Source organism: Gymnoscopelus microlampas (assembly GCF_963454915.1).
Source record: "Gymnoscopelus microlampas genome assembly, chromosome: 17".
Taxonomy (NCBI): Eukaryota; Metazoa; Chordata; class Actinopteri; order Myctophiformes; family Myctophidae; genus Gymnoscopelus; species Gymnoscopelus microlampas.
Genome location: NC_139954.1, coordinates 44,388,971 through 44,405,261, shown reverse-complemented (window position 1 = coordinate 44,405,261; position 16,291 = coordinate 44,388,971). Strand labels below are relative to the sequence as shown.

General features: G+C 40.9%; 1 protein-coding gene across 12 annotated transcripts in view; it reads right to left on the bottom strand.

Annotated features, from left to right (window-relative positions):
- Nucleotides 1-16,291, bottom strand: part of LOC311065043 (uncharacterized protein) — a 59,899-nt gene that overhangs the window by 30,220 nt on the left and 13,388 nt on the right. For 5 of the 12 annotated variants that reach the window (XM_084085218.1, XM_084085212.1, XM_084085223.1 and 2 more), the window contains exons 2-10: nucleotides 15,726-15,748; nucleotides 13,107-13,254; nucleotides 12,187-12,300; nucleotides 11,175-11,288; nucleotides 9,897-10,010; nucleotides 9,371-9,484; nucleotides 8,254-8,367; nucleotides 6,217-6,330; nucleotides 5,251-5,364 (exon numbers count right to left, since the gene is read on the bottom strand). In XM_084085218.1, coding sequence (XP_083941344.1) covers nucleotides 5,251-5,364; nucleotides 6,217-6,330; nucleotides 8,254-8,367; nucleotides 9,371-9,484; nucleotides 9,897-10,010; nucleotides 11,175-11,288; nucleotides 12,187-12,300; nucleotides 13,107-13,243 — 935 coding nt within the window. In that variant the 5' untranslated portion in view covers nucleotides 13,244-13,254; nucleotides 15,726-15,748. Of the gene's footprint in view, nucleotides 1-5,250; nucleotides 5,365-6,216; nucleotides 6,331-8,253; nucleotides 8,368-9,370; nucleotides 9,485-9,896; nucleotides 10,011-11,174; nucleotides 11,289-12,186; nucleotides 12,301-13,106; nucleotides 13,255-14,951; nucleotides 15,013-15,725; nucleotides 15,749-16,291 lie in introns of all 12 variants that reach the window. The other 7 variants (XM_084085216.1, XM_084085221.1, XM_084085219.1 and 4 more) reach the window with 7 other exon arrangements.

The window sequence follows — 16,291 nt, the reverse complement described above, 5'->3', positions numbered from 1 at the left end:
ATGGACCCTAACGGGTCCATTTGGTTCCATTTGTACACTCTCAGAGTTAAATTGACATTGATTTTACAATATAAATTGCGGTCCAAGTGATAGAAATGCCATTAAATGGGGTTCTGTAGGCCTAATGCATGTCAAAGTGGGGGTCCTTGAAATTAAAATGGTTGAGAATCACTGCTAGAGTCGTAAAAAATCTTCTCTTATGGGGGGTCCCTGGCACATCTTTTCAAATGCAAAATCAATGCGGGCTACTTCGGTACTGGCCATGGGCTTGAACTGGGCAAATTATGAGGGTCCCACATGGTCTGCATATGGGCTAACTGGGAGTGGGATGGAAGTGGGCTAGCCCATGTGGTTCCCACATGGTCTGCATATGGGCTAACTGGGAGTGGGATGGAAGTGGGCAAGCCCATGTGGTTCCCACATGGTCTGCATATGGGCTAACTGGGAGTGGGCTAGCCCATGTGGTTCCCACATGGTCTGCATATGGGCTAACTGGGAGTGGGATGGAAGTGGGCAAGCCCATGTGGAACCCACTTTTGTGATACCAGTTCTAACCCTCTACTCGCTTTAAAAAATAATCAAAATATACATATTCCAACTTGCTTTTTGACGCTGAATCCAACGGTGCCAGTCTCAAAGCTGCACGACCCCTAGGGTCCAAGATAATCATAAATAACTGTCTCAAAGGCTTGGAAAAGTCATTTTTCAAAATTAAACACCAGATTCCGGGTCAGTGCGTTGCCCAGAACGTGCCCATATAACTTTCGCCATACACAGCCTTACGGTTCTCCTCAACTGGCTGGGGTCAAGGGGCTATCTTCTGCGCGTTATATCTCGATAACGATGCGTTTTTGGAATCCGCCTTTTGGATATGTCGTACAGCTCATTAAGGCGCACGCGTGGATGCCCTTGGTGTCCCGATCCGACATTCCTACAAGAAATGTGTTTTTTAAAGTTTGCATTCAGAATGGTCTAAAGGTCTAACACTCTATGTAGGTCCCTGAAAGTAGAGGACTCTGCGCGGGAGTGTCGTACAAGAAAGGCGAAGACATCAACGCGTGCGCCTCTGCGAGCTTTACAACATACCCGAAAGGCGGATTCTAAAAACGTATCGTTATCGAGATATTTTATTTATTGCGCGTTCTAAGTCGACATTTGACCCTAGCCAAAATAAGGAGAACCATGAAGCCGTGTGCGAGAAAAGTTGTATAGGCGCATCCGGAGAGACACGCCGATATATAATCTGGTGTCAGAACTTGTTTACGCTGTTTACATTTTTTAGCCCATATATAGCCCATATGAGACCCAGACATGGGTTACTAGTTCTAACCCATGCCCTCTTAGCCCACACATAACCCATATGGGACCCAGACATGGGTTACTAGTTCTAACCCATGCCCTCTTAGCTCACACATAACCCATATGGGACCCAGACGTGGGTGACCAGTTCTAACCCATGCCCACTTAGCCAACACATAACCCATATGGGACCCAGACATGGGTTACTAGTTCTAACCCATGCCCTCTTTGCCCACACATAACCCATATGGGACCCAGACATGGGTTACTAGTTCTAACCCATGCCCTCTTAGCCCACACATAACCCATATGGGACCCAGACATGGGTTACTAGTTCTAACCCATGCCCTCTTAGCCCACACATAACCTATATGGGACCCAGACATGGGTGACCAGTTCGAACCCATGCTCTCTTAGCCCACACATAACCCATATGGGACCCAGACATGGGTTACTAGTTCTAACCCATGCTCTCTTAGCCCACACATAACCCATATGGGACCCAGACATGGGTGACCAGTTCGAACCCATGCCCTCTTAGCCCACACATAACCCATATGGGACCCAGACATGGGTTACTAGTTCTAACCCATGCCCTCTTAGCCCACACATAACCCATATGGGACCCAGACATGGGTTACTAGTTCTAACCCATGCTCTCTTAGCCCACACATAACCCATATGGGACCCAGACATGGGTGACCAGTTCGAACCCATGCCCACTTAGCACACACATAACCCATATGGGACCCAGACGTGGGTGACCAGTTCTAACCCATGCCCATTTAGCCAACACATAACCCATATGGGACCCAGACATGGGTTACTAGTTCTAACCCATGCCCTCTTAGCCCACACATAACCCATATGGGACCCAGACATGGGTGACCAGTTCTAACCCATGCCCACTTTGCCGACATATAACCCTTATGGGACCCAGACGTGGGTGACCAGTTCTAACCCATGCCCACTTAGCCCATATAGAACCTATATGGAACCCACTACAATTGCCCAGTTCAAGCCCATGCCCGCTTAGCCCATATAGAACCTATATGGAACCCACTACAATTGCCCAGTTCAAGCCCATGCCCGCTTGGTACCCATTTAGCCCACATGTGCCCCACATGGGGCCCAGGTGGACATGTTGGCTGGGTTGGCACAAAATGAGTACAGCAGGTGCCATAAAGAAGTGTGACAGAACATCAAGGGGGACAAGAGAACACAGGTAGAGAGGCTAGCTAAGGAGGCAGAACTTGTGGTGGCTCAAAGGAACTTGAAGGAATTGTATAAAATCACAAGGAAGCTGTCTGGGACGTATAGACATAGCAACAAACCAATCGCAGACAAGAATGGCCAACTGCTTTCAACCCCAGAAGAGCAGCTCGAAAGATGGGTAGAGCACTTCAAAGAGGTTCTGAACAGGCCATCACCAGCAAAACAGCCACATATTCCTAAGGCTAGGATACCACTAAAAATCAAGTGTGACAGACCAACAAAAACTGAAATAAAAGCTGCAATCAAGCAACAGAAAACCGGCAAGGCTGCTGGCTCTGACAATATTCCACCTGAAGCCCTTAACACATTGCGTGCCAATCGCGTAGATCTACGCGAACCTAAATAAGTGCGCAGCGTGCCAGACGCATAGATCTACGCAAAGAAGTCTTTTTTTTTCTTTTTCTCGCAGGTTCACATTTCATTGTAGGCCTTGTTCGCCACGACACATTTCATTGTTCATTGTGAGAACAATCACAGAGATTGTCATTAAATGTTGTTTAAATTAGGACAAGTTTGAGTCTCATGTAAAAACACATTGAGAGAATCAACCCCAGAATTCAGCCTTTCTAGTTCTTCTGTTCATTTTCAGTCCAACAACCTTGAATCATAAAGACATTTCATGTCATGTCACGTGTCCTTTTTTAACAGTATGATGAGTGTATTAATAACTGAAAACAAAGATTACTGTATTAACACTGTCATAACCTGTCCATATACAAAAGTAAATCAAAGGAGCACTTCACCCATTTTCAACCTATTAAATTGGTCCTCACTAATGCTCATTATAAGATGACACCATTTCTGTGTCTCAGAAGAGGGCTGTGGACAGTTCAGATACCAGTGACATCATCGCTAGGCAGGTTTAGTCAAGATGTCAAGCGTTATTTTATTATGTATTGATGCAAGAACAATATTAGAAAGAATTCTCCTAACAAGGCTGGAGATGTTTGTTCTCACTACTGATAATCAGTTTGGGTTCAAAAGAAAACATAGCACGGATTTATGTATATATGCCTTAAAGGAGATAGTTGACAAATACAGAATCCAGAATTCTACTGTATTTTTATGCTTTATTGATGCCTCTAGAGCTTTTGATAGAATTAACCATGCAAAGTTATTTATGAAATTGATTGATAGAGGTGTTCCAAGATATTTAGAATACTGGTCTTTTGGTATGCACGTCAGATGTTTCAGGTAAAATGGGGCAATTGCATTTCTGAACCATTTCATGTCAGTAATGGCGTACGCCAAGGAGGGATTTTATCCCCCGTATTGTTTAATGTTTAGATGGATGACCTATCAATACAGCTAAATGGGTGCAACACTGGCTGTCTTGTGGGTGACACTGTTGTCAATCATCTCATGTATGCAGATGATTTGGTTTTATGTAGTCCATACAGTGCTGGCCTTCAACAATTATTGAGGATCTGCACACAGTATGGTAAAGACTTTAACATCAAATTTAATGCTAAAAAAAGTAACATCATGATCGTGAGAAGCAGAGAGGACAGGAAAGAATCCTTCCCTGCATTTCAATTGTGTGAGAGTCCTCTTTTAGTATGTAAGGAAATTAAATACCTTGGTCATGTCCTCACTGATGATTGGATGGACGACAGAGATATCTATAGACAATGTAGAAAAATCTATGGACAGGCCAATATGCTGCTACGGAAATTTTCTATGTGTTCTGTTGATGTTAAGTGTTCACTGTTCAGAGCCTATGTCACACCTCTGTATACGGCTCATCTCTGGTACTCTTACAGGGTGAGGAGTTTGCAGAGGCTCAGAGTGGCGTATAATGATGCCATGAGGTTGTTACTTCACATACCTAGATGGCATAGTGCCAGTCAATTGTTTGTGTCCACTGGTGTGCCTACTTGTGATGCACTTTTAAGACAATTGATGTACAAATGTATGTGTCGGCTTGATGTGTCCGTGAACAGCATCATAGAGGCTCTAACCAACCCTATGAGAAGCAGTTATAGATACACTCCAGGCTTAGAGAGCATTGGCGTAATAGCCTATACACTTTTTTCATTATTGACTTGGCGCTTGACAGCCGCCTTATGAATTGGTGTGAATGGGGAGGGGTGGGGAGCGGGAGCCCTTGAGTGATGTTTTGTTTGGTTTTGATTTGTATACATTGTATATTTTTACACTGCTGTCTCTTTTTATATTATGTGATGTCTTTTATTTTTATATGGACGCATGAGTCTGGAATAAAGATTATATATATATGTATAATGGCTTCTATTTTATTCAGATTTTTTAACCACATGTGACATGTGTGTAAACATTCAGCAAAAATAGCAGATTTACAAGCTCACGCCATGACGTGTTGTGAGCTTGTAGATCGGCTATTTTTGCCATAGCGATTTGGTGTAGAGAGGAAAGTTAAGAGTTTATGTTAAACGATAAATCTGGTTTGTATAACAGTTCTTGAGTAGTATTTTCACTAGATATTCTTACTTCTACTCAAGTAGAAGTAAAAAGTAACAATACGTTTACGTGAGTACAGTTTAGGGCTACTCTATGTCCAAGACAACCTAAGAATGACTGAATCAAAGATCACTACAGCTGAGAGTGAGATACTCTACTACTGTCTACATCTGTGAGCAGATACAAGACATTCTTTGTGTCTTTCCAGATGAAGTTCACAGAGATCAGTGATCTTACTTTGTGTCTGGAGGTCCAGGTTCATTACTGAAGTCAGGACTTTGTCCTTTAGACAAGTCACTCTTCATAGACACACAGCTGGGTGTTGGAGACTCTGGTCTGCGGTAAACACTTCTGGAATAAAAACAAAAGTGTATTCAATTATCATAGTTCCCCAATAACCATGATGTGTGTTGATACATGACTGTATGGTTAACAATAGAACATCATTATTATTTTATAATAGACTAGGTGTGTTGATACATTACTGTAGGGTTGACAATAGAGCATCATTATTATGTTATAATAGACTAGGTGTGTTGATACATTACTGTAGGGTTAACAATAGAGCATCATTATTATTTTATAATAGACTAGGTGTGTTGATACATTACTGTAGGGTTGACAATAGAACATCATTATTATTTTATAATAGATTAGGTGCAACTAGTGGGATTTCTGCTGATAGCCTACTTCGCAGAATGCATCTGGCACCAGACACACAGAGCAATGTTGGACATAAACACATCCACAGGAGGACTTAATATAATAAAACATAAATATACGTGTTTGTTAATAAAGTATTTATCATCATTGATTTGCTCTTTTTATAGGTTAAATATTGATATAACATATAGACAGATGTAACTTTGAACCTGTCATTATAGGTGTGACATTTTAAAAGAAAATAGCAGATCTACAGGCTCACAAAGCATTGTGATGTATTCTGAGCTTGTAGATCTGCTACTTTTGCAAGACACTGACAGGTGTGTGTGTGTGTGTGTGTGTGTGCGTGAGTGCGTGCGTGCGTGCGTGCGTGTGTGCGCGCGAGCGTGTGTGCGTGTGCGTGTGTGTGTGTGCGTGTCACTGAATCAAAGATCCCTACAGCTGACAGTGAGATACTCTACTACTGTCTACATCTGTGAGCAGATACAAAACATTCTTTGTGTCTTTCCAGATGAAGCTCACAGAGATCAGTGATCTTACTTTGTGTCTGGAGGTCCAGGTTCATTACTGAAGGTAGGAGGTCTTCCTTTAGACCGGTCACTCTTCATAGACACACAGCTGGGTGTTGGAGACTCTGGTCTGTGGTAGACACTTCTGGAATCATGTGAAAATGAAAAGGTCAGTTTGTTGAATAATTCTTTATTCATATGCGCCATTATAGCATAATAAGAGCGTAAACTTCTCGTGTTTCGGGTCCTCGACATTGCAACAATAAAAACAGCAAGAAATTGCAATAAGACAAACATAGAAACTGTAAAATAAATAGAACTAGGCATAAACAACTAGAAGGGGGTGCTCTGCAGAGTGCATATCTCCACCAGGCTAGGTGGCCAACCCAGGGCTGTGTAAGTCACTGGTTTCAACTATCAGTCCTGGGGAAGGTGTAGGCGTTTCTACGACATGCAGATCTACTTTTTACATGTGTGGTGCCCTCTATGGGCAGAACTGAACACACTTTTGGAGGTGTGCTCTATAGAGGCCCCTCAACATGTGATTCTAAGTTGGGGTTGATTGGATTTGCCAATTACAGACAAACTGTATGGAATATCAAAGCTGTGTGATGCTCATTGTCTCATGACACCTGTGAACATCTGTACCTAATGTGGCGAAGATTTATCAAAACAAATCAGTTTTCTGCAACAAACAGTGACATTTGCCTTATTTGCGCCCATATGGGTCTAAGTGAAATTGCTTTTGGCTCTCCATTGTTTTGAGGGCCCTCAAGGGGTGATTAAAATACAGGATTTTTGGCTTGCTTCACAGATTGACTGTGTAGCAATCTTTTATAGGTACAATGGCCCTCATTTATCAACGCGGTGCAGCCCAAATAATGAGCGTACGGCGTAATCACCGCACCTTTCGGCATTTATCAATATATCCTGACGTGGGCTTCACCCTACCGTACGCTGAGATCTCACGTCTGGTCGAGACCAGTTGCTGACGTTGGCTGCACCCGTTTATTCCATCCTAGACCTGCGGAGCAGCATTGTCTGACTGTCTGACAGGCATCTAGACACATAATCCACTCCTAAATGTGTATATCTACACTAATAAATAATCGCCGTGAAAATATATCATTTTATAAAGTAATTTAAACAAACTGCTTTAACAGTCATTCAGATAAGATTGTAGATCTGTCTGTATTGAAAATAGCAGATCTACAAGCTCACAAGCCAGCGCGTTGTGAGCTTGTAGATCTGCTATTTTCAAAAATATACGAGCGCTTTTGCGCCGGGAGTCCCGCGGTCGGGACGGCACCTTTTCATGGACAGTGAGGTCTACAAACTTACAGTAGCTTGTCCTATGTTATGGAGTTATGTCATAGAGAGTTATGTAGGCTACACAACCTGGCTGGGTTAAGGATATAAACCCGACGCTCCAATATTAACGTGGCGGCACGGAATCACTGCATTCCGCCCGAGTCTCATGTACCGCTACGCTACGGAAAGACGAAGTTGGGCGGGCGCATGTGTGTGTGTGTGAGAGAGCGAGAGAGAGCGAGAGAGCGAGAGAGTGAGAGAGAGAGGCGTGTGCGTGTGTGGCGAGGCGAAAATATTTCTTATTGGCTTTTCATGTCTTTGGTCGTATTCTGGTTCGTCTTCATGTCGTAAAATCGGGGCGTTTTGAGAATATTTAAGGGCGTGTTATTTAAATGACGCTCGGTTTCAGCCGTGACATTTATCAACGCTGGGACCAAGTGTACGCTCGGATCAGCTGTGTAGGATGCGTTGATAAATGTGACTTCGACGTTGGTGTACGGCCGAATATATGGAAAAATATACGCCGGTTTATACGCTGCGTTGATAAATGAGGGCCACTGTATGCTAAACTACTGGTTGTGACTGTGGCCAAATGAGAGAGGAGAGGAGGCTTGGCATTTGCAATTGAATATCAATAGGGATGATATTGTGATACTCATGTGTATTGGTATTTTCTTACTCCCCTATCTGTAACCAGACACAAGCCATTCTTTGTGTCTTTCCAGTTGAAGTTCACAGATATAGTAGGTGATCTTACTTTGTGTCTGGAGGTCCAGGTTCATTATTGAAGTCAGGAGGTCTTCCTTTAGACAAGTCACTCTTCATAGACACACAGCTGGGTGTTGGAGACTCTGGTCTGTGGTAAACACTTCTGGAATAAAAACCAAAGCGTATTCAATTATCATAGTTCCCCAATAACCATGATGTGTGTTGATACATTACTGTAGGGTTAACAATAGAACATCATTATTATTTTATAATAGACTAGGTGTGTTGATACATTACTGTAGGGTTGACAATAGAGCATCATTATTATGTTATAATAGACTAGGTGTGTTGATACATTACTGTAGGGTTGACAATAGAGCATCATTATTATGTTATAATAGACTAGGTGTGTTGATACATTACTGTAGGGTTGACAATAGAACATCATTATTATTTTATAATAGACTAGGTGTGTTGATACATTACTGTAGGGTTGACAATAGAACATCATTATTATTTTATAATAGACTAGGTGTGTTGATACATTACTGTAGGGTTGACAATAGAACATCATTATTATTTTATAATAGATTAGGTGCAACTAATGGGATTTCTGCTGATAGCCTACTTCCCAGAATGCATCTGGCACCAGACACACAGAGCAATGTTGGACATAAACACACCCAGAGGAGGACTTAATATAATAAAACATAAATATATGTGTTTGTTAATAAAGTCATTATCATCATCGATTTGCTCTTTTTATAGGTTAAATATTGATATAACATATAGACAGATGTAACTTTGAACCTGTCATTATAGGTGTGACATTTTAATAGAAAACAGCAGATCTACAGGCTCACAAAGCATTGTGATGAAAGGTATTGTGAGCTTGTAGATCTGCTACTTTTGCATGACACTGACAGGTGTGTGTGTGTGTGTGTGTGTGTGTGTGTGTGTGTGTGTGTGTGTGTGTGTGTGTGTGTGTGTGTGTGTGTGTGTGTGTGTGTGTGTGTGTGTGTGTGTGTGTGTGTGTGTGTGTGTCACTGAATCAAAGATCACTACAGCTGACAGTGAGATACTCTACTACTGTCTACATCTGTGAGCAGATACAAGACATTATTTGTGTCTTTCCAGATGAAGCTCACAGAGATCAGTGATCTTACTTTGTGTCTGGAGGTCCAGGTTCATTACTGAAGTCAGGAGGTCTTCCTTTAGACCGATCACTCTTCATAGACACACAGCTGGGTGTTGGAGACTCTGGTCTGTGGTAAACACTTCTGGAATCATGTGAAAATGAAAAGGTCAGTTTGTTAAATATTCTTTATTCATATGCCCCATTATAGCAGAATAAGAGCGTAAACTTCTCGTGTTTCGGGTCCTCGACATTGCAATAAAAACAGCAAAAAATAGCAATAAGACAAACATAGAAACAGTAAAATAAATAGAACTAGACCTAAACAACTAGAAGGGGGTGCTCTGCAGAGTGCATATCTCCACCAGGCTACTGGTTGTGACTGTGGCCAAATGAGAGTGGAGAGGAGGCTTGGCATTTGCAATTGAATATCAATAGGGATGATATTGTGATACTCATGTGTATTGGTATTTTCTTACTCCCCTATCTGTAACCAGACACAAGTCATTCTTTGTGTCTTTCCAGTTGAAGTTCACAGATATAGTAGGTGATCTTACTTTGTGTCTGGAGGTCCAGGTTCATTATTGAAGTCAGGAGGTCTTCCTTTAGACAAGTCACTCTTCATAGACACACAGCTGGGTGTTGGAGACTCTGGTCTGTGGTAAACACTTCTGGAATAAAAACCAAAGCGTATTCAATTATCATAGTTCCCCAATAACCATGATGTGTGTTGATACATTACTGTAGGGTTAACAATAGAACATCATTATTATTTTATAATAGACTAGGTGTGTTGATACATTACTGTAGGGTTAACAATAGAACATCATTATTATTTTATAATAGACTAGGTGTGTTGATACATTACTGTAGGGTTGACAATAGAGCATCATTATTATGTTATAATAGACTAGGTGTGTTGATACATTACTGTAGGGTTGACAATAGAGCATCATTATTATGTTATAATAGACTAGGTGTGTTGATACATTACTGTAGGGTTGACAATAGAACATCATTATCATTTTATAATAGACTAGGTGTGTTGATACATTACTGTAGGGTTGACAATAGAGCATCATTATTATGTTATAATAGACTAGGTGTGTTGATACATTACTGTAGGGTTGACAATAGAACATCATTATTATTTTATAATAGACTAGGTGTGTTGATACATTACTGTAGGGTTGACAATAGAACATCATTATTATTTTATAATAGACTAGGTGTGTTGATACATTACTGTAGGGTTGACAATAGAACATCATTATTATTTTATAATAGATTAGGTGCAACTAATGGGATTTCTGCTGATAGCCTACTTCCCAGAATGCATCTGGCACCAGACACACAGAGCAATGTTGGACATAAACACACCCAGAGGAGGACTTAATATAATAAAACATAAATATATGTGTTTGTTAATAAAGTCATTATCATCATCGATTTGCTCTTTTTATAGGTTAAATATTGATATAACATATAGACAGATGTAACTTTGAACCTGTCATTATAGGTGTGACATTTTAATAGAAAACAGCAGATCTACAGGCTCACAAAGCATTGTGATGAAAGGTATTGTGAGCTTGTAGATCTGCTACTTTTGCATGACACTGACAGGTGTGTGTGTGTGTGTGTGTGTGTGTGTGTGTGTGTGTGTGTGTGTGTGTGTGTGTGTGTGTGTGTGTGTGTGTGTGTGTGTGTGTGTGTCACTGAATCAAAGATCACTACAGCTGACAGTGAGATACTCTACTACTGTCTACATCTGTGAGCAGATACAAGACATTATTTGTGTCTTTCCAGATGAAGCTCACAGAGATCAGTGATCTTACTTTGTGTCTGGAGGTCCAGGTTCATTACTGAAGTCAGGAGGTCTTCCTTTAGACCGATCACTCTTCATAGACACACAGCTGGGTGTTGGAGACTCTGGTCTGTGGTAAACACTTCTGGAATCATGTGAAAATGAAAAGGTCAGTTTGTTAAATATTCTTTATTCATATGCCCCATTATAGCAGAATAAGAGCGTAAACTTCTCGTGTTTCGGGTCCTCGACATTGCAATAAAAACAGCAAAAAATAGCAATAAGACAAACATAGAAACAGTAAAATAAATAGAACTAGACCTAAACAACTAGAAGGGGGTGCTCTGCAGAGTGCATATCTCCACCAGGCTAGGTGGCCTACCCAGGGCTGTGTAAGTCGCTGGTTTCAACTATCAGTCCTGGGGAAGGTGTAGGCGTTTCTACGACATGCGGTTCTACTTTTCACATGTGTGGTGCCCTCTATGGGCAGAACTGAACACACTTTTGGAGGTGTGCTCTATAGAGGCCCCTCAACATGTGATTCTAATTTGGGGTTGATTGGATTTGCCAATTACAGACAAACTGTATGGACTATCACAAAGCTGTGTGATGCTCATTGTCTCATGACACCTGAGAACACCCGTGCCTAATGTGGTGAAGATTGATCAAAACAAATCAGGTTTCTGCAACAGACAGTGACATTTGCCTTATTTGCGCCCATATGGGTCTAAGTGAAATTGCTTTTGGCTCTCCATTGTTTTGAGGGCCCTCAAGGGGTGATTAAAATAGAGGATTTTTGGCTTGCTTCACAGATTGGCTGTGTAGCAATCTTTTAGGTACATTGTATTCTAAACTACTGGTTGTGACTGTGGCCAAATGAGAGTGGAGAGGAGGCTTGGCATTTGCAATTGAATATCAATAGGGATGATATTGTGATACTCATGTGTATTGGTATTTTCTTACTCCCCTATCTGTAAATAGACACAAGTCATTCTTTGTGTCTTTCCAGTTGAAGTTCACAGATATAGTATAGGTGATCTTACTTTGTGTCTGGAGGTCCAGGTTCATTACTGAAGTCAGGAGGTCTTCCTTTAGACCGGTCACTCTTCATAGACACACAGCTGGGTGTTGGAGACTCTGGTCTGTGGTAAACACTTCTGGAATCATACAAATGTTTATAATTATCATATTAGCATAGTGAAAAAGTCAGTTTGTTCGATATTCTTCATTCCAATGTTGATTCTGTCGACTAAAACTATGACGAAAAATGTCCGTCGACTACCTTTTTTCACTGACGAAAACTACATAAAATCTAAGCTATGATGGGTAAAACTAAGACTAAATAATTTAATTTTATGTTTGGTTGCGCTCCGGTGTTGCGCTCTGAAAATAGCAGAACTACAAGCTCACAACGCTTCGCTGCGCGTCTAGCTCCAATCGGAACCTCTCCCTCCGCTATATAGCTCCTAGATGAGTTTCCACAGTCTCGGCTGCCTAAAGGTGACGACACCAGCGAATATTGTCCACTATGCATGATTCTTACCTTTTTCAGCACATCGTATCCAAAAACTAAAGGTCGGCCCCCCTGCTCTCAGATGTTTAAATTTTTAGCAGCCAAGAAAATCTAAGCAACGGGTTGAAACAAGCGTCTAAATCGTTTATTTAGTCAGCCTGTGGCCAGTCAACCTGCGTCCGCATGCGCAAAATCATGGCACAGGCTGACAAAAAAAAAACGATTTAAACGCTCGTTTCAACCCGTAGGTTAGATTTTCTTGAGCGGACATCTGAGAGAAGGGCCGCCGACCTTTACTTGTTGAATATGATGTGCGGTAAAAGGTAAGAATCATGCATAGTGGACAATATTCGCTGGTGTCGTCACCTTTCAGCTCCAGAGACTGGGTCTGTGCTATCATGCTATGTCATGTTTTAGTGCTGTGTATATGGTACAGGAGGATTCACATACTTTAAGTGTGGAGGTCCAGGTTCATTACTCAAGTGTGGAGGGTCATCTTTAGACACACAGGTGGCTGTTGGAGACTCTGATCTGTGGATGTGCTGTTTGTCACTTCCTTCCTCCTCTCTCTCCACAGACTCACTCATCTTTATTTAACCTGCCACGTTTACAGGCATTAAAAAAAAAACAGGAAATTATTTATAAATGTGCACCACCCACCCACACACACACACACACACACACACACACACACACACACACACACACACACACACACACACACACACACACACACACACACACACACACACACACACACACACACCATTGCTATAGAGTGTTTGTTCAGTAAACGGAGTCTCCATGTCTCTCCAGCTCTTTAATAAACAGAACATACATTTTCAAGTGGGTCGCTTTCAGCCAATCAGGAGAGAGTACCCATTTATCAGGTATAATCGTATAGTGTTCCAGTTTCACTGTTGTCTGCTCATTTCTTTGTCATCACTTCTAATTTCACTTGTTTATCCTGTATCCTGTGTGAGTTCTCTCTCTTGATTGGATACAATCTGTATCCCAACCTGAAAATGCACGTTCTGTTTACTAAAGAGCTACCTTACATTAAATGGTGTCAAACCTAACCAAGTGGTCAGTCTACTTCTGAGACAATCACTTTAAAACTACAGCAGAGAAATCACAGATCAAGTGGTGTAGTTTTGCAGTTTGTCCAATAGATGGTGCACATAGACCACATTAAGGAGAATAGACGGCCTACAAACACATTTAGACATTTATTTTAAGTACAGTTTAAACATGGATTGTGGTTGAAGTTGGCTGTGTGAAATGGAGTGTTTTCAGACCTGGGGATGTGAGGCTATTTTGTTCACATTATGAAACAAATGTTGAACATTAAAACTCAGATAAACATTTCCTTTTAGCACAATAACAAAGACTCACTGACAGGCCAGTCCAGACATGTCATCAAACACAGTGAAGGAGAATGAATCCATGTTGGTATGTGAACTATGTCTGTTTAACCTTAACCCTAACCCTAACCCTAACCTTCAACTTAACCATAACCTTAAACTTAACCTTAACCCTAACCTTAAACTTAAACTTAACCCTAACCCTAACCTTAAACTTAAACTTAACCCTAACCTCACAACCTAAACCCAATGGTCGGAATAATGGGATGCCGTAATTATGAGTCTGTTTATCCATCAGCCACTACAATAACTTCATCATGTACTAATAAAACATTCAGTTATTTACAGTATTATTATAACAAGGCAGTTTTTGTAGTTTCACCAGTAGACAATAAACTACAGCAAGGGTTCCCAAACTTTTCAGGCAGATACCCCCAAAATAATCATATTTGCACTGGGGACCCCCCAAAATAAACATATTTGAACTGGGGACCCCCCAAAAAATAATCATATTTGAACTGGGGACCCCCCACCCTGACAAGCACTTGGAATTGTAGGCATTATATTTAGTTTGACTCGATTCCACAGATAAATATTGTGAAAATAGCCAATCTACAGGCTCACAGCACCTTGCAGTGTTTCACTTTTTCTTACGTAATATTGTATTGGACAATTTAGCATTTGATATTAAAAAGGCCTTAAAAGTCATAAAATTGTCACTTTATAAATGTGCAGATACCCTGTATACACTTATGCTGTATGTTGAGTGAGGAAACAATTTGCACATTAAGCTAATCATCTGTGGACCCCCAACTCCCCTAAAGTCATTTGGGGGCCCCCCAACTCCCCTAAAGTCATTTGATCATTTGAGGACCCCCCTGGGTGTCCCGAGCCCCAGTTTGGGAACCACAGAACTACAGGACTCACTCACTGCTGAGACGCACAGAACACTTTCTGTTTCACACAAGATGTCAGACCTCCACAAATGATTCCTATGATGACAGTAAATCACTGAATTAAGTACAATGTAACAATATTATATTAAACCTGTCCATTATATGAAATGCTTACAGACCACATCATCAGTATGAAATATGGCTTTAAAAACAATATAACCATTATGTCATTATCAGTTGATGATTTCATACATTCATACGATACAACGTGTAAAATGAACTGATCCCAGTCTAGTCGCTGTTACTCTGTTGTTGTATTGATTCTGCAAGTAGGTATAATAATACATGTTTAAATGTAAGTTACGTTCATATGATTAAAGAGAATGTGATATGTTCGAAAAAGGTTTGTCAAACTAGTTATAGGCTGTTTTGGTAGTAATCATTTATATAGACATTTTAATTTTTTACAGTGTTCCAGTTCCAATTGTGTCTGGTTTTATTATTTCATTGTATTTTTTATTTGTATCATCACTTCCTATTTCACTTGTTTATCCTTTATCTTGTATGAGTTCTCTTTCCTGATTGGATCAAATCTGTATCCCAACCTGAAAATGCATTGTATGTTTACTAAAGAGCTGGAGAGACATGGAGACTCCTGTTACTGATCAATTAAACACTCTATAACAATGATTAATGACATAATGTAGAGCTATTTACCATTTATTTAACACAAACAATATTACTTACCCTACCTTTAAATGATCATAGTAATGTAATGTTTAATGTAGAAGATAGTTTTATATTCTTACCGAGTGGAAAATGCTGCATGGCTCTGAGAGAGAGAGAGAGAGAGAGAGAGAGAGAGAGAGAGAGAGAGAGAGAGAGAGAGAGAGAGAGAGAGAGAGAGAGAGAGAGAGAGAGAGAGAGAGAGAGAATGAAAACATTATCACATCTTGAGGAACCTGAAAACATCATTATAAACAGTATTAACCATATGAACCCCAGCATGTCTATTATGGGGGGAACAATCACCAAAAACAGCCGATCTACAAGCTCACAGTGCGTCGTTGTGAGCTTGTAGATCGGCTATTATTGGCAGAGAGATTTATGTTGACAAAAAAAGATTGGTCCAAGAAACCCAGGTCATGTTTCAATAATAATAATAAATATAGCTGCAAGCAGCAATTAGCGGTTTCGAGAATAATGGCAGACTGGCAGACTGTGACAAGAGTGGCAGACTGGCAGACTTTGACAGAGTGGCAGACTGGCAGACTGGCAGACTGGCAGACTTTGACAGAGTGGCAGACTGGCAGACTGTGACAGAGTGGCAGACTGGCAGACTGGCAGACTGTGACAGACTGTGGCAGACTGGCAG